The following is a 24,916-nucleotide window of genomic DNA, read 5'->3' as shown; positions in this document are numbered from 1 at the left end:
TGCCCTGGGCTTCTCTTGAAAGGGCCAGGCAAAGAATCCAAGGGAGTCCAGTTTATGAAACCTAACAGGTGTATTCAATTTATTTGGGAGTACACTGGGATGAGACTACTGTTTCACAAAGATCCTGAATTAATGTACAGCTTGTAGCACGGCAAACCTTTTAGGATCCTGAATTAACTTAGAACTTTTAAACAACCATTTTACAAAAATTATTTAACCAAATTTAAGACTTTTAAATGCATCAGACTGACAGAACTGGAGGCAGTGCCATCTAGAATCATATACCTCTTTAAAAAAAAGGTAAAGGTAGTCCCCTGTGCAAGCACCAATCGTTTCTGACTCTGGGGTGATGTTGCTTTCACAATGTTTTCACAGCAGACTTTTTATGGGGTGGTTTGCCATTGCCTTCCCCAGTCATGTACACTTTCCCCCCAGCAAGCTGGGTACTAATCTGACCTCAGAAGGATGGAAGGCTGAGTCAACCTGAGCTGACTACATGAAACCAGCTTCCGCAGGGATTGAGCTCAGGTCGTGAGCAGAGAGTTCAGACTGCAATACTGCAGCATTACCACTCTGTGCCATGGGGCTCTCTAAAGGTAAAGGTACCTCTACATTATTCAAATATTACAGTACAGCTGCATTTATCAGGAAACAGGATTAACAGACAGCAGGATATGTTACCAATTCATTATAGCATTGAATACGGACTTTTGGAACCAATTATATAATTTCTGGACATTGAACTCGGTTGAGTTGCTTGAATTTTGTTGAAAAGATATTCTGGAAAGTTCCAATGAAGTAAGCATTTCAAAGTACTGCGTGCATTTATTTAAAGCTTGTTAATTTCACAGTGTTCTTTCTTTTTCTTATCAATCCCCAGGTAGGGGCAGGAGATCCCCCCGTTTGGAGGCCCTCCCCCCGCTTTAGGGCCATCATGGGGTGGGGAATGTCAGGTGGGCACTCCATGATTCCCTATGGAGACTGATTCCCATAGGATATAATGGAGAAATGATCTGCGGGTATCTGGGGCTTGGGGGGGGCTGTTTTTTGAGGTAGAGGCGCCAAATTTCCCACATAGCATCCAGTGCCTCTCTTCAAAACACCCACCACGTTTCAAAAAGCTTGGACCAGAAGGTTCAATCCTATGAGCCCCAAAAGAAGGTGCCCCTATCCTTCATTATTTCCAATGGAGGGAAGGCATTTAAAAGATATGCAGTCTCTTTAAATGTGATGGCCAGAACTCCCTTTGGAATTCAATTATGATTCTCACAATCTTGCTCTTGGCTCCACCCTCAATGGCTCCTGGCCCCACCCCCAAAGTCCCCATATATTTCTTGAATTGGACTTGGCAACCCTATAAGTCCACATTGTGTTGAGGTCTGTCCTTGGATGTAAGTTTGCACCACTTCACAGCTCTGTTAAAGTCTTAGAGCAAAGGTTAGCTTTCTTGTTTAGGTGTTCTGTGTGAACTCTGACAATCTGTTGGCTGTATTTTGATTTACTTGTTTATCTATCTAATAAACTACATAACATACTATTTATAACAACATAAGTCTGGATATTTATGTGCTCCTACCCTTGGGAACGCACAGGTCAACCTGCGCAGCTCCTTAAACCCTCGAATGCATTTTTCTTTAGTGAAGTAATTTAACATTTGTTTGCCAAACCATATGGATGCTGTCATTTATTGATCTGAATTCCCTCTCAGTTGGAAACGGTTAAGGTAATATAGGAGAATGATCTATGTAGCTGGGCTTCTGTGGGGTTACATCTACACCACTCTGAACATGCCCCATCACATTAGCTAAGCAGGGCTGGGTGGCCCTTGTTAGTACTTGGCTTCATTCTCTTGGGCTTCCTCGCTTCTTCACATTATATGGTATTGCTCCATCATGACATGGCTACAGTTTCAAGGGGGTTGAAACTGGTTATCTGCCAAGAAACCTGGGAGTGTGCATCTCTTGTCCCATTTACCACACCCCAAAAGAGAGGTACAGATCAGATCCACTGTTCTTTGTTGTACAACTGGAGATTAGAAAGGAAGCCTGGTCTGTCTCAGCTCTGCAAGATCATCCCAACTAGATGGGAGATGAGGAAGGCAGCGTTGCCTGGCTTGACGTGTGGGAGATGAGGGAAGCAGTGGCGTCCAGCTCCTTCAAGCCCCACACAAGATGAGATGCAGAAAGTGGTGTTCAGCGTACCCAAGCCCCAGGGGAGGTGAGTAAAGTGGAACTCAGCCAATTGATTAGGCAAGCTTCCTCTTCCTCCCTCCTTTGGAAGGGTGAGGCAGAGTCAGGCATTCTACCTCTTGCTCTCAGCTTCTGTCCTTTGAGGGGGCAGGGGCTGCAGAAGGGCCTTTCCCCAAGGTTTTTCACTCCTAGTCAGCCCCTGATCACAAGATTGTTGTGAGGGTAAAATGGAGGAAAGTCAAATGATGTAAACTGCTTTGGGCTTCCATTGTGGAGAAGAGAGATGGTGAGGGAATGAAATAAATAAATAAATAATAAATGTAGTTGCAGGTGGGGAAGATATAAGTTAGGTTGGTGTCTGGGTGGGGGAAGGAGAGAAGGAAGCAGAGAAGGCTGAGGATGTGGGGGTTGCCTGGAGGAGGAAAAGATGATATAGCGTGGGGAAAGTGATACAAGGGAAAATGAGCTGCCCCTTACCAGTCCTTTCACTGCGAAACTCGGCCTGGCTGAACATCCATCACAGTGCAATAGAGCCATAGTTTTCCTGGGTAGAGACTGCCAGGGGTAGGGAAGAAGGGGAGAATCTTGTGGGGAAATAACAGTTGGTTGGTAGGTGGGAAGAAAATGAATCAGGCGACGGGAGAGGCTACAGGGACTTTAAGGGAAGAAAAGGAGGAAATGCTGGGGGAGGGGGAAATGCCCCCTGCAAGTCCTTGGGGATTCTTGCTTGTTCTATCTAATGTCCACTTCCTATTGGCAGCAGATCTAGAGTACATTTCACAGGAGAAGCTAGCTGTCTGACAAGTGCACCTGTATCATAAGGGTGTTTGCAAGCACACATTTGCTGCATTGAGACTTCTTAACTGACTGGAGTGACTTTGTGACCAACACTGAAGTCCACAAGCGGGCGGAGGTTACAAGCATCGAGGCACTGCTGTTGAAGACGCAGCTGCGCTGGGAAGGGCATATTTCCAGGATGGAAAACCACCGCCTTCCCAAGATTGCCCTGTACGGCGAACTTTCCACCGGCCATCGAAATAGAGGGGCACCAAAGAAGAGGTACAAGGACTCCTTGAAGAAATCCCTTGGTACCTGTTGCATCAACCATCACCAGTGGTCTGACCTAGCCTCAGATCGCAAAGCATGGAGGCACACCAACCACCAGGCTGTCTCTTCCTTTGAGAACGCACGCATAGCTGGTCTTGAGGACAAAAGGAGATTGAGGAAGAATCGCACTGCTACAGCACCAACCCCAAATCAGACTTTTCCCTGCAGCCACTGTGGCCGGACCTGCCTGTCCCGCATTGGTCTTGTCAGCCACCAGCGAGCCTGCAGCAGACGTGGACTACTGCACCTTTCTTAAATCTTCGTTCGTGAAGTCAAGCCGAGAGAGAGAGAGAAGTTATATTTGAAGTAACCCAGATAAACTTATGCAGCCATCATGAGATAAATGATAAACAGTTTTATTGGATGCTTCTAATTCTTCAGCATTTTTCTTGAAATGAATAGATGTTAATGACATATTTTCTTGATTCTTTGCAACCAATCGATTATATATGTAGTTGCTGCGGATCCGGAAGAAGGTACTGTTGACTTGCCTGAGAGGCTACTTCTTGTTTGAGAGAGCGATTGCTATGATTAAGGCAATCAGCAGAACCAATCCACCAATAGAGACCAGAATGGTAATTACAACCATTCCTCCAGCTCGCCCTGCAAACGCCACATCAGCTGAATTATAATTTGTCACTGGAAGAGGAAGGAAAACAGATTTGAGAATTAAAGCAATGATTGTAAGTGTGCAAAAGGGCCAAACTTGTGTTCTATTTCCCTTGAATTCTACTCTTGCACAGTAGCTGAACTAGAAGGCATCCGGATACACAGAAAGAGTATGTACACGTGCAAACACAATTTATCTGTGTACCAACTGAGTACTCAGGGCAGTCACCACCTTTAATAATCAAATATTCCTATGTAAACAAATAAGAGGCCCCACTACCTGGGATTTACATGGCCTTGCTCTGGAGGTCTTTCCTCAGAGCTCACAAAGCCAGGAACTGCCCAAACGCAGTCAGAAGAATCACTACTACAGCCAGATGTGGCACCTTTAAGGAAAGTTAGCTTGTTCCTAGAGGAGTAGGGCATATATCGCCACATCTTTGCAGGACTATTTCAGGTCTCAGCTGACCCTCCGCTTTTGCTGAAACAACACTTAAGCTAGTGACTCCAGCACATTGACACCTGGACCTCTGCCTCAAGCAGGACAGCTGCTGCCTCCTGCCCTGCCATCATCTGTGGCACAAGAGAAGACAGCAAGAGAGCCGTTTGGGGCTCCGGCCAGGAGCTCCAGGTTTGCAGAAATCCCAAGGAAACTATATGCAAGATCCAGGTTTGCTTATAAGGAGATTTTAATAAGCTTACCAAAATAGCAAGCTAAGTTCCTATCTGCTGGTTCTCAAATGCACACGTGGACAGTGAAACTTAGCTAGACCTTGAGACAAGATGCCTACCTAAAACTAAGCATTTTATACCCTAAGTGCTGGCTTTGTTGTTGTTCAGTCGCACAGTTGAGTCCGACTCTTTGCGACCCCATGGGACAAAGTCACGCCAAGCCCTCCTGTCTTCCACCATCCTCCGAAGTCTGCTCAAATTCATGTTTGTTACATCAGTAACACTGTCCAGCCATCTCATCTTTTGCCGTCCCCTTCTTCTTTTGCCTTCTGTCTTTCCTAGCATCAGGATCTTCTCCAGGGAGTGCTCCCTTCTCATTTGGTGGCCAAAGTATTTGAGAGTCTTCTCCAGCACCACATCTCAAAAGCTGGCTACCAGTCAAGAAATCATTAATCAAGCTTTCTCAAACACTAGAATGATCCAAGCCATTTCATACCTCGTGTCTAGTGGTAAGAGAAAACCAAACAGGTTTCTAAGATAAGAGCTGCTAACAAGCATGAGAGAGAAGAATACTTTCTTGGGAGCGACCTGCCAGCTGTTCCTTCATAGAACTCAAAACTAAAGGACAAATACCAACAGGGCTGGCCCTAGGCTGTCTGGCACCTTAGGCAAAGCTAACTTCTGGCACCCCCCTCTGCACTGATAACGTCACTGCATCACATAGGGGGTGCCCAATTTGGTGCCCCAGAAGGCCAGCACCTAGGGCTGCCAAGCCCCCAGTCCGGGCAGGCAATCCCCTGCCTGGGAGGTTCCCAACCTGCCTCTCCCTGTGCTGCTGGCATGATGACATCATCCAGAAGTGATGTCATCAAAATGTGGGCGCCCACGCCAGCCGCTCTAGGCATTCCTGGGAAAACTCTATGGTTTTCTCGGATGCTCTAGTCATTTGGGAGGTAAAACTCTATGGTACAATAGGTACCATAGGGTTTTAACTTCTAAAAATCCTCCGCCGGGACTTGAAGAGCACTTGGCAAACCTACCGGCATCCTAGACAATCACCTGAGCACCAGCCTGTAGTTAAGCTGGAGTTACAAAGGCTATACACAAGCCAACTCCAAAACTGTCTCCACTGCATGCGTGGCTCTCTGCATCACTGGCAAAACAGCTCAGCTTGCTCCTGGCTGCCAGCGGCCCACCAGGAGCACTCCTTGTCAGTTAAATGACCGGTCCACCCTTGAATGGGCTAAGCCACAGGGGTAGGGAACATTGGCTCTCAATGTTTTTTGCCTACAACTCCCATCAGCCCTAGCCATTGGCCATGCTGGCTGGGGCTGATGGGAGTTATAGGCAAAAAAAATCTGGAAAGCCAATGTTCCCTACCCCGCTAAGGTGATCCATGGATCCATCCTTCACATCTGCTTTAACAATTCTACATTTCATTTGTTTATACCCCTGCTGTGAAGCTGAACCCTTTGTTTATAGACATACTTCTTTTCTGATATAAATTAATAGAAAATCCAGGCCCCAATCTTGCTCACACCAAAGGAATTTCTCCCTCCCTGTTGAGTCTTTGCTTAAGCAAAGCAGTTATCAGGACACTGTTCTCTTTCCAGACTCACCATTTCTGGTCTGTATTGCTGGTGACCAGTCTGTATGACCCTTTATTTCGGACTTGTCATCCAAAAGAAAGAAATTCACCCTTGAAAATAAAGATGGAGAAGGAAAATCAAAGTTTACACATGCATGAAAAGCAGTTATAAAAAACAGTACTGCTGAAACAGCTTTATGGTATGCTTTACTATCTATTGATACCTTTATGATACGCTTTACCATCTTGGTTAGCAGTGTTCTACCAGCCTTCCTGAAAGAGTAGCCTTTCTTTACTCAAAGTAGGAAATGCCATTGAGATCCAAAATCCTGCCCAAGGACTGATACCAAACTTCAGGAATGTTTCAAGGGGCAGCTAAATGCCTTGATGACTAATCTGCCATCTTGCTACCAGTAACTGCTCTTCCACCTGTATCTGCCAAGCAATGTGCTTCTCCTTCAAAATGCCACCTCGATACCCCTTTCTTCAGTGTCGCCTGCTGGTAGTGTGGATCTTGACATATTTTCACATCCAAAGCAAAGAGTCCAAATTAAATGACAATTTTACCCCTGCATGCAGTTTTGGCCTGGAGCTTGTTTGCTTTTTAAAATGACAGTGTTAACAGGCTTGGCTTCTAATCGCTGTGATTCAGTCCATCCTCCATGACAGAGGATACCAGAGGATGGTGTCTCTTCAGTTGGTGTTAGGAAACTGGCTGTTTAAGCAGTCCATCAGGCATGGAAGAGAAGACCACCTTCCATCCTTCATGAAGGAAGTAGGCATATGTGTGTGTGTGTGAAAAGGAAACACAGTTTGGAAGCTGGAAGGGACAGAGAAAGAACCATACAGTGACTGCTGGAGTGCTTTCTCTCTTCTGCCCTCCACTCTGCAAGAGTGCATCTATGGTATAGGGTTGCCACTAGCTTCAAGGTTGGGCCTGGAGTTCTCCCACAATCACAACTGATTTCTGGACTACAGAGAATATTTCCTTTGGGGGACATGGAAGCTTCAGTCTCAGCCTCTATATGAGGTGACATCTCAATGGAGTGTAGGGTTGCCAAATTCCAGATGGTGGCTGGAGATCTCCTGGAATTTCAACTGATCTCCAGACTACATAAATCACTTATTATTTATTTCTGTTTCTTCCAGTTCTCCTGGAGAAAACAGGAGGTGGAAGGTGGATTGCATGGCATTATATCCTACCAAGGTCCCTCCCCTCCCTAAACTGTATTTTCCCAGGCTCCATCCTCAAGTCTCCAGGTATTTCCAAACCCAGGGCCGGCTGCTTTAATGGATCTCCTTCCCCCTTCCAGACTTTACCCTTCAGAGGCACAGTCTCTATATCTCTAGGAGTAGACAGCCCTAGTTGATATATTTGTCAATAAAGCAAATTATAGAAACAGTGCTGTCTCCTCCAAAGGGAACCAGGTTGAGTAAGTGCTAGCCTCTGGAACATCTCACTGCTCATGCATAACAGGAAGGGAAATTTTGCCGCTCTGGAATTAGCCGCCAGAGATAGTGGCAAGTTACAGGGTGTTTAAGCCAACTCTGTTTTATTTACAACCTTAATATTATCTCTTTATCAAACCAAGATACCCATTTAATCAGTTTGTGTTAAAGAAAATGTAAAAACCTGGGATATATTTTAAGAACCATGTACCAAGAGCTCATCCTACATGTCTGTCTGTAATCAAACATCTTTACCTTGTGAGAAGTACCATGTGAGTTGATAAAACAACTTGCAGATGAAACACAGCTCTTTAAAGAAAGGTAAGGTACATCTGTCTCAGTCGGGCCATAGTTACCTATAAAAAGTGGATGGCTTAAGAGGTTGATTGCAGAAGGGTCCTTTGGTCTGACGGCAAAATTCTGCTCCCACCTGGAAGCCTAAAACTGTGAACAGCTCATATTGGCTATTATCTATATCCATTACCACAAGATCTCTAGCTACACTACATGCAACACTCTTGAATTCACCAGCAAAATATACAGTGGCTTGAGGTGTTTTCCGGAGATTTTGAATCTCTTCAGTATCTGTCACACCTTCAAAAGAAAATATAATCAGTCTGTTACATCAGAGCTAAAACAAGAGTTGCTTTTTTTCTCTTTTTTTTACCCACAGAGTATTCAAATGTGGGGTCCAGTTTACCGTATTGTTATAGATGCACAGCTGAGCCTGTTTTTAAAAAACTATTATGTGGACTGAAATGGCAAGAATATTGGAGTCCAAATTCTTATCCCAAAAGTAGCACCAGGCAAGGCAATTTCATGGAGTTTTATAAGACCAAGATAGCAACAGGACCTTTAGGGAATGTATTCTACAGTGCAGGGCCTCCACTCTGCATTGTCTCTACCTGCAGCATCAATACAAACACACAGGAGTATCATTACATGCATGACCCAGTCACATATTACATGGCCCATACGGTGGATACCACGAAGACCTTGGATGAGATGTGTGCCTGGAGTTCTATGCTTGGGGAACTCAATTCCCAGGCATGTGGAGGACCCAACTCAGACTGGAACAGCAACTTGCAAAAAGGGGTTTAAGCCTCGCATGCACTGGGTCCAAGACCTGAAATAGAAGCTGCTATTTGCCCCCTTGGGGAAAGCTTAAATGCAAGAGTCCTCAAATGGGTAAACAGTGGCTCATTTCAGGTCATTTATTTTATTTTTATTTACATTATTTATATCCACCTTTCTCACAGGGACTCAAGGTAGCTCACGCATAGTGAAGCAGTACAATCAACAAAGTGGGACGTCCAATGACCACTGCATTGGGATTTTAGAAGACTGGAACTGCCAGAAAGAACTCAAGCACAGCATAAATATTCACATAACACATCAAGAGGTACAGAAATTACATAGTAAGGTCCTGCTTCCTCTAAACCGTACACAGCAGCAATAATCCCACTAAGCTGTTGAGTCTTGTGAGCAAAAATTCTACTTTGTGAGCTACTGGCATTAAAGCTGTGAGCAACTGCACAAATTAGGTGCTCTGGGACCATTTTTCCTAAGTTCAGTAAAAAAATGTTTGTGACGAAGATTCAAAAAAAAATGTGAGCTAGCTCACATTAACTCACTTTAGAGGGAACACTGCACAGCGGTATAGTCTGCAATCCTTAATCGTTTATCCAAGCAAAGACCAGTTTTAAGCAACCCTATTATCTGCATGATTCAAGGGCCCCGTGGCGCAGAGTGGTAAAGCTGCAGTACTGCAGTTGGAACCCTCTGCTCACGACCTGAGTTCGATCCCGGCGGAAGCTGGTTCAGGTAGCCGGCTCGAAGTTGACTCAGCCTTCCATCCTTCTGAGGTCGGTAAAATGAGTCCCCAGCTTGCTGGGGAGAAAGCTTAGATGACTGGGGAAGGCAATGGCAAGCCACCCCGTAAAAAGTCTGCCGTGAAAATGTTGCGAAAGCAACGTCACCGCATAGTTTTGCATAGTTTGCAGAAAGCCAGGAGAAGGGGAGCTTTCCTGACCTTCTCAGGCAGGCCATTCCACAAAGGCAGGAGCTACAACAGCGAAAACATTTGTATAGACAGCTGTTGATTTTGCCCATCTGCAAGTTGGCGGTAAAATGGCATGTGGGAAAGGAGCTTAAGGTTTCCCCCTTGCACACTATGATCCTGATTCAAACTGGGCCTTCTGGGCCTAGGAGTTTAATTCAGAGTGCAGAAGTCCCAGACTTTGTCTATCAAAAGCTCACATGGAGAATATGTAACGTGAATTGAACTTGATCAGTGCCTCTGTGCTCCGTAAAAGAGGTTTATGTGTGATCTCCTGCAAACACCACAATGTGGCTTCTGAGTTAAGAGGAACTAGAAGACAATTCAACTTAAGCTGACCAGTTGGGTCCTCCTATCTATCTTTCACACATCTATACAACTATCGTGGCTTCTCAACAATCCTGGGAACTGTTATGAGAAAAGGGTTTTAAGAACTCAGTGTTAGAGAGCCTGAGCCCCCTCACAGAACCGCATTCCAGGGTTCACTGGAAAGAAGAAATGCGTCTAGTGTCATAATGCACATTCTGAACTCAGGTTCTGAAGGAAAGATTCAGTATAGGTTAGAGGCAAGTCAAAGAAAGAAAGAACGTCCAGTTTCGAACCTAGTCAGCTAGAGGGCCATCTGACATAAAGGCTGTTTTCGCACTTAGCGTTTGCTCCCCTTATTCCGCGGCGCAATTATGTCCGGATCATTTTTCTCGTTTTCCCACTAGTGACTCTTTGCGGAGTCGCCTTCCCTGAAGCCCTGGCTCAAATCGTTTTCCCACTGGCATCGACTTGAGTTCGATGCCCTGTCAATCATTTTTTTTTTAAGCGCAAGTCTGGTTGCGTAATGACGTACTAACGTAACATCGAGCTGTTCCCTCCCCTTCTTTTCGTGGACAAACCGCATCACGTGTGCTGCTGCTGCTTATGGATTGGCTGCAGCTGTAGAATCCTCCACAGCCCTTTATGTATTAACAGAAGCATTCACAGTGGAGAATCCTAGCACTAGATTCCCCCCCCAAATTCTGAAGCACTAGATTCCCCCCCCCAAATTTCCTCCGCTCTCTTTCCCCTCCCCGGCTGGCGCTTGCAACGGGGACCTGACTGATTCCTGCTGCCAGAGCTCCCCCCCCCCGCCCCATTCTCTCCTTCCCCCTCTGTGGCGTGTGTGAAGAGCGAGCTCGCGTCTATTTTCTAACCGAGCGGAATGTAGCCAGGGAGAAGAATGCAGGACTCCAACTTCCCATTTTATACATGGCGATTTTGTGCAGGTCCAGAAATCCTGGTGGCACAGCTGAGGGAGGCATTCCCTTTTTAAAACACACACACATGAACGCTTTGGCCCGCACCGGCACTAGATTCCCCCCCCCCCCAGCAATGTTCTTCTTCGCATTATCGAGATAACGCAACAGCGAAATAACGCAACTAAAGTCAATAAAAAATTCTAACGAAACCAATTGAAGTGGCAATTGAGGCTATTCCAGGAGGGTTTTTTTTTTCTATTTGTTAATTTTGAAATATCGCTATTACGCAAAACTGTGAAGTTTAAAAAAAAAATATGGCCGTGCCGGCACTTTGGGGAAGCGCCGCGAAAGGCTGATGATTGGCCAAGGGGGTGGATGGGGTGGGAGCACGGAAAGGGAGAGGGTGCCGCCCACAGCAGTCGATCCGGCGTGGATGGATTTCCCACTGCAAAGTCCGCGGAGTGGATCCGGTGTGGATCCGGAGGTTTTCAAAAACTCCGGCAGCATGCTGAAAAACATACTCCGGTGTAAAACCCCTGAAGCGCCGGAGCAAAGCGCGGCGCCGGAGCAACAGGTGCGAAATCCAGGAAAAGATCCGGAGGTAAATGGGGCGCTACGCCGGAGCAAAGGCTAGTGCGAAAACGGCCAAAGCCTCCATGACAGATGATTCTTCAAAAGCTTCTCACTTCTATCCAACCTAAACTACCACATGAGGGCAAAACTACAAGGGGTGCCAGTCATCAGGCGGGCCCTGGGGATCGCCTAGAATTACAGCACATCTCCAGTAAAGAGATCAGTTCCCCTGCAGAAAATGGATGCTTTGGAGGGCGGAGTCTGTGGCTTTGTAGCCCACTGAAGTCCTTGTCCTCCCCAGATTCCATCCCCAAATCTCCAAGAGCTTCCCAACCTGGAGCTGGCAACCCTACCTCACCCCCATCCCCTGCCAGTGGCCAGTGGGGACCTGGCAACCCTAACTGCTATGTGCATTACTGAGATTCTTTCCCCCAACAATTTAAAAAATGGAAAGCAGCCTTTGGGGCGGCTATTTTAAAATATAGCCAGTAGGCTTCCCAATCCCCAGGTCCCAGCAGGGGATCCCCTGGTTTTACAGGCTCCCCCCCCACCCCCGCCAGCCAGCTGGCCGCTGGGGGAAGCCCTGCCCCCACAGCCATTATGCACCTCCATGAATGATTCCCATAGGGAATGATGGGGAATTGATCCGCGGGTATCAGGGGCTCTGGGGGGGCTGTTTTTTGAGGTAGAGGCGCCAAATTTTCAGTATAGCATCTAGTGCCTCTCCCCAAAATACCTCCCAAGTTTCAAAAGGATTGGACCAGGGGGTCCAATTCTATGAGCCCCAAAATAAGGTGCCCCTATCCTTAATTATTTCCTATGGAAGAAAGGCTTTTAAAAAGGTGTGCTGTCCCTTTAAATGTGATGGCCAGAACTCCCTTGGAGTTCAATTATGCTTGTCATACCCTTGCTCCTGGCTCCGCCCCCAATGTCTCCTGGCTTCACCCCCAAAGTCGCCAGATATTTCTTGAATTCGACTTGGCAACCCTAATAGCCAGTGCTAAGGGAGGGGAAAGAAGATTTTTTCTCCTGGCTCCATTTTCTGACAAAAACTCTCTCTCTCTCTCACACACACACACACACACACACACACACACACACACAGAGCTGCTTTTACCCCCTGCGGAGGAAAAAAAAGGTGAGCACCTGTAATTTCCTCCCAGGTTAGTGGCAGTAATTTTCTGTGGAGAAACCGAAGAAAAGGCATTAAGAAGCCCTCCCCCTTACAGTCTTCTCTTTTAAATTGTAGCCCCCTAGCTGCTTTCTGTGTTATTTCTTTAAAAGAAACTGTCAGAAAGAAGAATAATGCAACTACATGTAGTTTTGCCCTGTGCTTGTAGATATTAATGTTGGAGGAAAAGAAGTAAGGGAGCACAAACTATTTTTTTTTTCTTCCTTCGCAGCTAGGGTTGCCAGCCTCTGGGTGGGGCCAGGAGGTCTCCTGGAATTAGAACTGATCTCCAGACAACACAGTTCCCCTGGAGATAGCTTAGGAATAGGTATCACGCCTCCAGTGAGCTCCTTTCCTTCTACAAACTGCCCCTCCCTGGACAGTGCTCCCAAATCTTTAGCAATTTCCCAAGCTAGAATTCGCAACCCTAATTTTCACAAATCAAGAGGAAGGAAAGAAGAAAAGCTTACATTTGTTATGGCTGGCTATTTTAACAGTTATTCTTTTATATTTTAACGATATATTGATTTTATTGAGTCCTAGTTTGCTGGGATAACTGCAGATCTAGAAATGTTTCAATTGAAATCAAAAAGTAAAATTCATGTGAGAGCCCTCCAAAATAATCTAAGTAGGCCTATGCGGGGTTAGGCGTTTCAGTGCAAAGAGAATAGGTGCTAGGAAGGCCTGCAGAGAAGAGCATTGGAGTGAAAGGGAGGGGGCATGAGGTGGAGCAGAAGTGACACATTTTGGTGTCCTGACCAGCTGGTTTTGCTGCTCTGTGTAGGAGCCATCAGATAGATGCAAGGACGGAGGATAATGCAAGAGGGGAAATCCACAGAATCCTTCCATTTACAGCTTCAGCCATGTACTGTTGAAGAAGGATGTCATGGATAACTGAAAGGCATACCCACGAACTTTAAAGATACTCCACTAGCTACTCAACGCTCAAGCACACTTATGGGGAAACAGTGGGGAAAGAGACAAAAACAGTGAAATAAGGGGCAAGGATTCACAGGCCAATATTTCATTTGTTTAAAAGGATAAAAAGTAATAAATTTTAGCAGGTACGGAATTCTGATAGTGGCACATGTTGACTCAGGTCAGTTCCCAGTGAACAGATGACTTTGTATTTTGTGTCTCTTTTAGCCACCCACAATTAATGTGCAATGCCATGGTCATGAATGTCTCCGAAAGCAAATTTAAGGCAGAAGCACATCCAAGAAATGCTACAGGAAGTAACTGGTAAAACTTCTCGGGGTAGGGGATCCACGTACCCCTAAGCTATTACCATGTCTTGCCTAAAGCAGAATCTTACCACTCCTATCAAGGAGAACCGCCTGAGAAACGCGGTTAGCAATGTGGATCAGACCTACCTCTAGATTTTGCTTGAAAAGACAGAAATAAAAATTTTTTTGTAAATCCCATACCTGCTGGGATGGTTGCATCAGGAAGCTGGGCTACTGCTACCCTGATTTTGTCCGGTGAGAATTTTGAGGAGGAGACACACTTAGGAATATTAACAAGGAAGCTGGTGCTCAAGGTGGCTGCTAAAAGCATGCTGTTGTTAGGAAAGAAATCCATCGCTGAAAAACAGAACAAACGAGGGGATCGTCAGGGCTGACTTTTGCTCCGTCCTGGTGCCCTCTTGTGCTTTTTGTCACAAAACCTGGCAAATGAGTGAAGAACCAAGATCTATAGCCCTTTTCATTGCATGGGAAGCAAAGCAGTGTTGGTTAAAGGAGACTAAGCCAGAGCAATGCATCCCAGGTCCTGACTGAGAACATATAGCTTAGTCTGCATCAACTCCAACAATTTTATTTGGAATACATACAACATACATACAGGCAGACAGACAGACATAACCTTTATTGGCAAAACAGAAAAGAAAAACAAGGTCCAAAGGAATTTCAAAGTGGGACATACAAAACACAGTGATTTGCAAGCCCAACCAGCATGGGAACACAAGGTTACATGCAGAACTTAGCTAAGAAAAGTGGGGCAAGGTACTTCCCTACCTGACTCCATTTTTAATTTCTTTCTCATTCACTGCTAGGGCCAGAAATTCTGCAATCTGCTTGGTAATTGAGGGACATTTGTCAGCCAACAAAAACTCTATCCTTTTGCTTGTCACCAAGTTGGGGGTTAAAAGGGGAGATTTGATCAGACGCCATCGGTGCTGGGAAAGTATCGGGCAGTCTAGTAGAATGTGGCATATAGAGTCAGGTTCTCTACCACATCTGCACTGTCTCTGTTCGTAAGGGATACTCTTATATCTACCAGAGACCACAGAGGATGGAAATATATATCTATTTATATCCAAACAAAATCCTTTGCCTGCTGCTGCTGTAATATACAGATGTATCTTCTAGTCTTTTAGAAATGCCGTCGCTTTTTCCAGCCCAAGGTTCAGACAGTTATCTCAGACAAAGATCCGCTTCATTAATGTCTTACTAGCGATTTCAAGCCCTCAACTACACGTTACTCTTTTTAATGTGCAGAGTTGGGGGTTTCCTGACCCGTTTTTGATGCTGACAGTCAGACATTAGGAACATCAAAGCCACGAGGAAGGAGGGAAGAAAAGGCTGAAGTCCCTTCTCCTCCTATGTCTTGGTTCCAAGTCAGAATCAGGGCTCCAGGCAATTGGAGAACAAACTCCCCTGATGTCTGACCCTCAGCATCAAAAAAATCAACTCAGGGGATACCAACTCTACACATTAAAAACCATAAAGTGTAGCTCAGGTTTAAGAATTCTGCAATGTGATTTCAGAGCTATGTGTGCAAAGAAATGTGATTGTTATTTTTCTTCTGGCATTACTCCTCTACCTTTAAACACCGCCGCAAAAGCAGAAATTCATCCTTTGCAACCAGTGATGGAAAAAGCTTTGCCAGTTTTAATTCCTGCTTTGTCATACACCTGTTAAAGTCACAAGAGTCCTCCTAGGAAAAAGCTGTGAGCATCAGTCTCTTGCAACAGAAGACAAAGAAATACGCTCTGAGGTTAAAAAAAAAAAAGTACTACGAAGTCCTGGTGAAAAATACTAGGGTGTTTTGCAAGCAATAATATAGGTAAGAAATAAATCATCATCAACTAACAAGGACATTTATTTACTCATAAAAGATATGTACTTCAAAAAATAAAGGTTTAATTCAAAACTGGGGTTACAATTTTGTTGGACATTCCTATTCATATTAATCAAGCTGGTACATTAGTCTATACAATTTTGGAACATCTCCATGGTCGATTCCTTCCTGTCAAAGTAATAAGGGAATACTCACTGAGTTTTTCAAGGCCTTCCAGTGGAACTGCCCATCCTGGTCTCAGGCTGCCAAAAAAGCAAAGGAGTGCTATCCACTTCATTGTGTACTTTTAGGTGACTTGAGTCCAGTCAGGTGGGCAACTGAAGGGCCTGTTACCTGGGCTGCATGTTTTCTTTGAAAGAAATGGGTGGGCCTTGCCTCACCTTTGCAGGCATGAGAGAGAAACAAGCCCAACAAGATAGGGATGAGATGCAGTCTGTAGATACGGGTTGCCTTGCAAAGTGTGTATTTGTTGGTCACTGAGTCAACAACACAAGCCTCAAGTTATCATGAACTTAAAGGTAAATGCACTTACAGGAATAGAAATGAAGGACTGAAGGAGATCTGGGCTGGAAGAAGAAAGTATTGGATGTTTGTTTATTTTCATTTTCCTTATTTTTCGTTTCATGGGCCATAAGAGTGCTAAACTACAAGTGGGACACAGTTGCATGGAACTGTGTCCCAAAGTAGAGTTGCCAGCTCTGGGCTGGAAAATACCTGGAGATTTTGGGGGTGGAGCCTGAGGAGGGGAGGGACTTCAATAATGTATAATGCCACAATGGCCATTTTCTCCAGGTGAACTGATCTTTTTTATATGGAGATCAGTTATAATCCCAGGAGATCTCCAGTAACCACCTGGAGGGTGGCAAACCTAGTTCCCTCAGGAGGTGCAAGGCATCTAGGGGAAAGTGCAGTCAGCAGCACAGTGTGTGGGGAGGGGTGCTTAATCCTCTCCTACCAGTCCTTTTTCCTCTCAGATCTTCCTGCAAATGCTTTTACTTCCTGGGAGGTAGATACAGGTCCCCATAATTCCCCCTCAATAGCTGAGAGGAAATTATTCTGAGTAGGAAAATGACCTGAGGGGAAGGGGTTATGCAGCTTCTTCTCTCCAGCTATCACCATTCATCATCACCAGTCTCCTCTCAAGAGTTCAGCTTCAGGTAGCTGCTCTTCATTGAAAGAGCAAGAAAGGACAGGGCAGAGCTAGATGCAGCTGCTCTTCATGCATAGTTTGGTCCACAGCAAAGCTTTTTTTTGTAGCAGGAACTCCTTTGCATATCAGGCCACACCTCCCTGATGTAGCCAATCCTCCAAGACCTTACAGTGGGCCCTGTAAGAGCAGCCTTGTAAGCTCTTGGAGGTTTGGCTACATCAGGGAGGTATGGCCTAATATGCAAAGGAATTCCTGCTACAAAAAAAGCCCTGGTCTGCAGTACATTTCTTATTCAATCAGAATGGTATGACCAGCTGTTGTGATTCTAGGCCTAGTGTGGCCTACAGGCTCCAGGGAAGCCTGTATTGGAGTAGTGACCAGCCCTATATTTCCCAGGATCCCTTCTGTCCCTCTGATCGGGTGGGCAGACATTTATGAGGGAAAACTTGCCCAGTGAAGGCTAGAGGGGTGGGACCTGGGAGGAAAACATAATAAGGCTAGCTATGGAAAGGGAAGTGGAAAAGGCCAGGCTGGGGAGAGGTTGAAGTCATGAGAGTTCCCTCAACCAGGGAAGGGTGAGTGAGTTGAAAGCAGAGGAAGGGAACATGCAGCTAGCTGCAGAAGGGCCTTTATTTCTTTGAACCATCTTTACTGTCTTGTTTTTCCTTATTTACTATTGCTCTAAAAAAAGTTACAACCAACTTGTTTGTTTGTGAGCACTTATAATAAATTTGTTTTTATACCACTTGGGTCTATATGCCTCTTCGGTCTAGGCTTCCCAACCCCCCGCCCTGGCGGGGGACCCCAGAATTTGCAGCCTCCTCCCCCGCTCTCCAAAAATCAAAAAGCGGGGGAGGGGGGAATGGCGCTACTCTCCCCCATTGTCTCCTCCGCTGTCACCCGCCAGCCCTTGCCTCGATCAGGGCATGACTAACTCTCACTTGCCTACTCACGTCCCTTCCAGCCTTCAGTTGCTCGGCCAGCGCAACAAGACGTGTCCCGACAAAGGAGCAGTGCGCCTGGAGCGACCGCGGGCCCTATGACATCCCCGCGTGCCGGGTCCTAGTGCCTGCTGTTTTCTCGGACTCTTCCTCGGTCCCAGTGCTCACAGGTTCAGCCTTAATTATTCCAACTCTGGCCACAACCCAGCCTACAAGTTGCTGAGGCCTGACCCCAGCCCTTCTCCTGTTGATTAACGAGTTGGCATTGGGAGTTAGCAGTAGGGTTGCCAATCCCCAGGTGGGGGCAGGGGATACCCCGGTTTGGAGGCCCTCGCCCCCCCCCCACTTCAGGGTCATCAGAAAGAGAGGGAAGGGGAGGGAAATGTCTGCTGGGAACTCTGTTATTCCCTATGGAGATTTATTCCCATAGAAAATCATGGAGAATTGATCCGCGAGTATCTGGGGGTCTGGGGTGGGGCGTTTTTTTGGGTAAATGCACCAAATTTTCAGCATAGCATCTAGTGCCTCTCCCCAAAATACCTCCCAAGTTTCAAAAAGATTGGACCAGGTGGGCCAATTCTATGAGCCCCAAAAGAAGGTGCCCCTATCCTTCATTATTTCTTATGGAAGGAAAGAATTGAAAAGGTGTGCCGTCCCTTTAAATGTGATGGCCAGAATTCCCTTTGAAGTTCAATTATGCTTGTCACAGCCTTGACCTTGGCTCCACCCCTAATGTCTCCTGGCTCCACCCCCAAAGTCTCCTGGCTCCACCCCCAAACTCCCCAGATATTTCTTGGATTGGACTTGGCAACCCTACTTCGGTCACAGGTCAAAGTTGCTTCCTGGGAAGGGAGAGAATGGGGGTTGGGTGGGTGCTCTGAGCCCTCCCAGACAGACCCATACCAGAGTGGTGGCAGCCAGGAGAAGGCCCTCCCTGGTCCCCTGCTTGTGACACCATCCTGTCCCTTTTAGTAATAATATTTAAGATTTATATGCAGCTTTAGAAGGCTGAAGGGTTGTCTGGGAAATGACTGTCTACCCAGGCACTAAAAGCACCTTTGTGTCCCTTGCACAAGAACATGCAGGAGTGTATTCAGAATGTAAAGAAGTCCAATGTACTTTGTAACCAAAGTTGGCTTTGCATTTCCATTCTAAATTGAGCCTCTGGTTTGAAAACAGTTGAGATGGCCTTTTATCTGGGAAATTAATGTGCCTACGGATTTTTTTTCAGAGATGGCTTGAGGGTAGAGCCTCTGCTTGGCATGCAGAAGGTCCACGGTTCAGTCCCCTGCATCCCCAGTTAAAAGGATCAGGGAGTGAGTAAAGAAGAGGAGACTGGATTTCTACTCTGTCCTTTACTACCTGACGGAGTCTCAGAGTGGCTTACAATCTCCTTTCCCTTCCTTCACACAACAGACAGCCTGTGAGGTAGGTGGGACTGAGAGAGCTCTTGAGAGGAATAGCTTCTGACAGAGTTATGACTGACCCAAGATCACTCCAACAGTTTTTTGTGGAGGAGTGAGGAATCAAACCCAGTTCTCCCAGATGAGAGTCAGCACACTTAACCACTATACCAAACTGGCTCTGAGTGGAGGTGAAGACCCCAGTAGATAGCAGCTTCATGTATACCTGAAAGTGATGTGGCTGTAGCTCCTTCTGCATCTTGCTCCAATCAACAATGGTATCTGAATGCCTTTTTTGCTCCCATCTTTCCAAGCCTGGAAATAAAATCACTTTTCATTTGGGGCCCAATCTTGAAGCCCAATAATATGAAATAGGCTTTGTCCCCAAATGATACTTTTGACTGGCTTCACATTACACATCTGCTTCGGCCCTCTCCTATTACCACCTGCCTCATATCACGTCTTGCTTTTAGATTACCAGATCTTGATTGGCGGCGCGTATTTGCGGAGCTACATCCGGGGACCAGTGAACTTCCACTGGTCACCTCCGTAGCGTCCGCTGTGTTGTAACTTCAGGACTGAAATGCAAGACACAACACTCCTCCCACCCCCCCCCGGTTCAAGACACAAAGTCTTTCAAGTAGGCTGGCGCCCTGCGTTCCCGGGTCGACCTCCTCGAGGTTATTTGGGGAGTTGGAGCGGCCGCCGTGGCTGGCGAGGTGGCTGATTCCTCGTAGTGAGGTGACGCTGGAAAAGGGCTGTCCATCACCTGTTGCAGTTCCAGAATCTCCTCTCTGGGGGGGGGTGCTCCCTCCACTGTGGTGCTCTTCCGCCCACATAGTCGGTGCGGCCGGCATAGGCTGGGTAGCTCCCGGGGGTGTTGCTGTTAGTACTCCCCCGCTCCCCTGATTGCTGTTGGTTCTTCCGGCAAGGTGCGACGGCACAGCTGGTCAATATTGACCAGCTGCGCCGTCGCACCTTGCCGGAAGAACCTTAGGATCTGGCCCCCCTCCGACAAGACCTCGTAGGAGCGGGACCCGGTGACCTGCAGCAACCTGGTGGCTAACCACCCCGGCCCGCTTGCAAAGTTATCCCCTGGAAAGAATCCCCTAGCAGCTTCCCTGGTTTCGGGGAACTGCGGAGGTTTGTAGCCCTGTGGGGATGCAACCTGTCTAGCCTCGTGATCAACTTCCTCCCCATAAGTAACTTAGCAGGGCTTAACCTGGTGATGGGGTTGGGGTGATTCTGTTATCAAATAGGAAGGCTGCTAGGCGGTGGTCCCAATCTCCCTGTACAATGCGACCCAGGGCCTCTTTAGTGGTGCGCACCATGTGCTCTGCTTGGCCGTTGGTGGCTAGATGGAAAGGGGCGGACCGAATGTGCTGGAGGAGGTACCGATTCAAGAACTCATGGAATTCCCGGCTGGTGAAAGCGGTCCCATTGTCCGTGACGAGGGTCTCGGGAATTCCATGAGTGCAAAAGACCCTTTGCAAGGCTCTGACCGCCGTTGTGGTGGAGGTTGAAGCTATGGGAATCTCTTCCAACAACTTGGTGTATGCATCGACTAAAATAAAGACTATTTGGCCCTGGTATGGCCCCGCAAAGTCTAGGTGTAACCGGGACCACGGCCTCCTGTTGGACTCCCACCGGTGGACAGGGGCACTGGGTGGATCAGGCCAGGACTCTTGGCAGGGTTGGCACCTCCGAACCCACCCTTCTATCTCCTCGTCCATCCCCGGCCACCATACATAGCTACGTGCCAAAGCCTTCATGCTCACTATCCCCGCGTGTGTTTTGTGTAGTGCTTCCAGCACTTGCTTCTGCAATGGGGGGTGGGGGGTCGGAACCACCACCCTGCTACCCCAGAGAAGGCATCCCTTGTGCATGGACAGTTCTTCTCTGCGTGATGCGAATGCCTGAAATTCTGCGTCCAGTTTGCCCACAGGCCACTTCCTTCCCACCCAGTCCAAAATGCGTGCGAGGATGAGGTCTCTACCCGTGGCTCTAGCTACCTCAGCGGCGTGGAGGGGCCTCTCTGGTAGAGTCTCTATAAGCATCACATGGTGGGCGGGGGTGGGATCTGGGTCCATAGAGGGCAGCGGCAGGTGGATGAGGGCGTCAGCGTGTCCCATAGCTTTGCCAGGGCGTTGGACCAGGGCATATGTGTACGAGTTGAGGAACTGGTTCCACCGCAGGACGCGCTGTGACAGAATTTGCGGTGTCTGGCAGTCTGGGGCGAGGAGGCCCAGTAGCGGCTTATGGTCTGTGGCGATTGTGAAACGCCTACCGTACAGGTAGTCGTTGAATTTATGCACACCCGCCACTATTGCCAAGGAGGTCCTTGACTGCCTGAAAAGCGGCGGCCTGCTTCTTTTCCCAGACCCACGGGGCGTTTTTATCAAGGAGCCGATGAGGGGGTTCTGCAATGGCTGCTTTGTGGGGCAAAAACGAATGATAAAAATGTAATAATCCCAAGAAACTTTGTAACTCCGTCTTGCACGTGGGGGCCGGGGCATGGACTATAGCCCTGGTCTTGTCGGCCGTCAGGTGGATTCCCGCGGCATCTACTGCAAACCCCAAGAACTCTACCCTCAACACTCCGAGGGAACACTTCTCCCACTTTACTTTAAGTCCCGCCGTCTGGAAACGGCAGAGTATCTCATGCAGACAGTTGCTGAACTCAGTGTCCGGGGCGGCGATCAAAACGTCATCAAAAAACGGTTGCACTCCGGGGATCCATTTGAGAAGAGAATCCATTATGCTCTGAAAAATCCCCGGAGCCACACTAACCCCGAATTGCAACTGCCGCACCCGAAAAGCTCCCCTGTGAGTCACAATGGTCTGGGCCTCTGCTGTCCCGGCGTCAACCGGGAGTTGCTGGTACGCCTGGGCCAGGTCCAGTTTCCCAAAAACCTTAGAGCCTGCTAGGGCTGCCAGTTCGTGGCTGACCACTGGAACGGGGTATGGATCGTCCTGAAGTGCCTTATTTATTGTGCGGTTATACTCAGCGCATATGTGCACATCTCCATTCGGCTTCACTGGAGTGACTATGGGTGTTTCCCATGCAGCATAGGATACCGGCTCTAGCACTCCCTGGGCTGTGAGGCAGTCCAGCTTCTATTTTTGGTTTAAGAGCGAACGGAACTTCGGCCTTATCGGTCTCATGTGGATTGGCGGAGCGTATTTGCGGAGCTACATCCGGGGACCAGTGGACTTCCACTGGTCACCTCTGTAGCGTCCGCTGTGTTGTAACTTCAGGACTGAAATGCAAAACACAACTAGATTCCAATGCCAAAGTTTCACTTTGCCTGGATTCTCCAGGCCTGGACAAAAATTTTGCTGCTTTGTCTATAGACCTCTGCAGGGGTCACTGCCAAGACTTTTGGAGGTGTTCTTTTAAGCTAGGTCTAATAACTAAGCAAAAAGCTCCTTTAGCATAGAAAGAGAAGCAAGGGAAGGAGTGTTCTTCCTTATGCTCATATATTTTCTGAGTGGATTTAGATAGAACTGAATAGTATAGTGGCCCGCATTCACTGACATATCTAGTGCACATGTGCTTCCTTGAATATGCACAGTAACAGCTGAGGCACCAAAGTTACAGGGCTCTCAAGAACATAAGAGAAGCTCTGTTGGATCAGGCCAATGGCTCATCCAGTCCAACACTCTCTGTCACACAGTGGCCAAAATCTAGGTGCCATCAGGAGGTTCACCAGGGAGGCCAGAACTCCAGAAGACCTCCCATGGTTGCCCACCAAGCACCAAGAATACAGAGCATCACTGCCTCAGACAGAGTGTTCCATCTATACCTTGTGGCTAACAGCCACTGATGGACTTCTGCTCCATTCATTCCCCTCTTGAAGCTGTCTGTGCTTGTAGCCACCACCACCCTGCAGCAATGAATTCCACAAGTTAATTACTCTTTGGGTGAAGCTCAGCAGAATCCCAACTGCTTGGAGATAAAAACGGCCTGCCCCTTTAACGGAGGCTTGATGTTTAACTCTTTAACAGTTATTTACCAAGTGAAAAAGCTTCAGCTGCCCACACATTAACCCCTTACTAAAAGGACAGGACATTTTTTCTCTAGAGCAGTTGGCAGCCCTAATACAGGCAGTTTACTAAGGCATTCTTATTTTGTCAGGCTTCTGATGGACCAGCACCAGGCAGCAACATATTCCAGTTGTGTGTATAACGTTTGTGTTGTGAGTTTTCAGGACTGGCTTTTTTGGTTTGCTTGTTTATGACTATGATTCTGAGAGACTCTTAGATGACAGATTTCTTTGGGGGCAAGAATGTGTCTTTTTTTGTTATTCTGTAGTGATGCTGTTGTAATCCCAAATACTACTTTTGGAAGACAAGTGCTGAGTACTCATTTAAAAATTCCCCCCAACTGAAACAAATCTTTTTATTTCATGTATTTTACACTGTGCTTGTAATTTACTGCTTGCTTCTATTTGCTGTATTTTAATTATTTTCTCATATTATTATTATTAATTTCAAAGGGTTCCAGGCATAAATATATGTTCATAGATATACAATTTTGTACTTCTTGATAACATTTAGCAAGATTATATATACAAGTCTGGAATGCCATAGGTATAGGGTTTTTTTCTGGTTTGTTTTTTTTTTTTGCTAAAGCAATTCCTTTACAGTTTGAATCACCTCATGTCCAAAGCCAGAAAAAGGCAGCTGGCTTCCAGAAATTCTTTTCAAACTGGTTCCTACAGGACTCAAAACAGGTTTTTCTCCCGGTTGTTTGCTTCTTAGTTGGTTAGCTGGGGATAGGTAGGTTGCAGAGGGCTTCCTGATCTTAACAATGGAAGGGAAGGTATTTAGGCGGTATCGCCTGGTGAAATGGCACAGTCAAGTACTTTTTTCCGGGGGGGCGGGCGGTACCAGCTCTGGGTTGGGACACACTTGGAGATTTCAGGGGTGAAGCCTGGGAGGGGGAGGGGGAGGGACCTCATCAGGGTGTAATGCAGTAGTAGAGTCCAATCTCCATAATGGCCATTTTCTCCAGAGGAACTGTTCTTGGTCATCTGAGCATCAACTGTAATAGTGTGAGATATCCAGGTGTCACCTGGAGGTTGGCAATCCAGAACCCAGAACAGAATTAGGTAAGGTGTACTGCCAAAAATGGGCAGGGAGGCTAAGAGGAAAAAACTGCCTGCTTTTTGCTTTTCTAGCAACTGGCTGGCACTAGGGTTGGCAAGTTCCACTGTTGCTGTTGCCATAGACTTTTTGCTGTGAATCCCAGAGCATCCCCAGCATGATATGCCCAGTGTGATGACATCACTTCCAGGTGACATCATTGTGCAGGGCATATGGCAGGATGACAGGGCTCTTTGGGGTCAGTGATCCCCCATTGGCCTGCTGCGTGCTGGCGAGTTGAGGCCCCCCAAACTGGGGGATCCCCGCCCCCGGCAGGAACTTGGGAGCCCTAAGTGGCATACCACCGAAGAGATCAACCAGAATGGCTCATTCCCCTAACCCCCACTCCGGGGTGGTTAGCAACCCTTCCAGGGAGCCCTCAGGTTCCTTCAGAGTTTAAAGGGTTTCTCCATGAGAATGTAAATAATGGTAAATAAGCTATCCCCCAACCCACAAAATAAATAAGTAAATAAGCCTTGGGGAGGCCCAACTAAGATGTCAGCATCAGGTAGTAGCTCAGGATCCTTGCTCACCTGCTTGGGGTTCC

At 47.0% G+C, this 24,916-nt stretch overlaps 1 protein-coding gene across 1 annotated transcript; it reads right to left on the bottom strand.

Moving 5' to 3' along the window:
- Nucleotides 1–3,631: 3,631 nt before the first annotated feature.
- On the bottom strand, nucleotides 3,632–16,101 carry LOC132582437 (uncharacterized). The gene is made up of 5 exons (XM_060254011.1): nucleotides 15,923–16,101; nucleotides 14,074–14,229; nucleotides 7,971–8,208; nucleotides 6,197–6,276; nucleotides 3,632–3,935 (listed from the first exon to the last, which is right to left on the bottom strand). The coding sequence occupies exons 1-5, from the start codon at nucleotides 16,002–16,004 to the stop codon at nucleotides 3,796–3,798; spliced, it is 696 nt and encodes a 231-aa protein (XP_060109994.1). The 5' UTR covers nucleotides 16,005–16,101; the 3' UTR covers nucleotides 3,632–3,795.
- Nucleotides 16,102–24,916: the final 8,815 nt, after the last annotated feature.

This window comes from Heteronotia binoei, chromosome 14 (genome assembly GCF_032191835.1).
Source record: "Heteronotia binoei isolate CCM8104 ecotype False Entrance Well chromosome 14, APGP_CSIRO_Hbin_v1, whole genome shotgun sequence".
Classification (NCBI taxonomy): domain Eukaryota; kingdom Metazoa; phylum Chordata; class Lepidosauria; order Squamata; family Gekkonidae; genus Heteronotia; species Heteronotia binoei.
Note: the sequence above shows the minus strand (reverse complement) of the source record. Positions and strands in the feature narration are given on the sequence as shown.

Excerpts from the sequence above, each read along its gene's own strand:
- LOC132582437 (XM_060254011.1), bottom strand. The coding sequence starts at position 16,004 with ATGAAGTGGATAGCACTCCTTTGCTTTTTTGGCAGCCTGAGACCAGGA. Across the intron at positions 14,230-15,922 it reads GGAAGGCCTTGAAAAACTCA|CGATGGATTTCTTTCCTAAC; the intron begins GTGAGTATTCCC and ends TCTGTTTTTCAG. Across the intron at positions 8,209-14,073 it reads TGATGCAACCATCCCAGCAG|GTGTGACAGATACTGAAGAG; the intron begins GTATGGGATTTA and ends TTTCTTTTGAAG.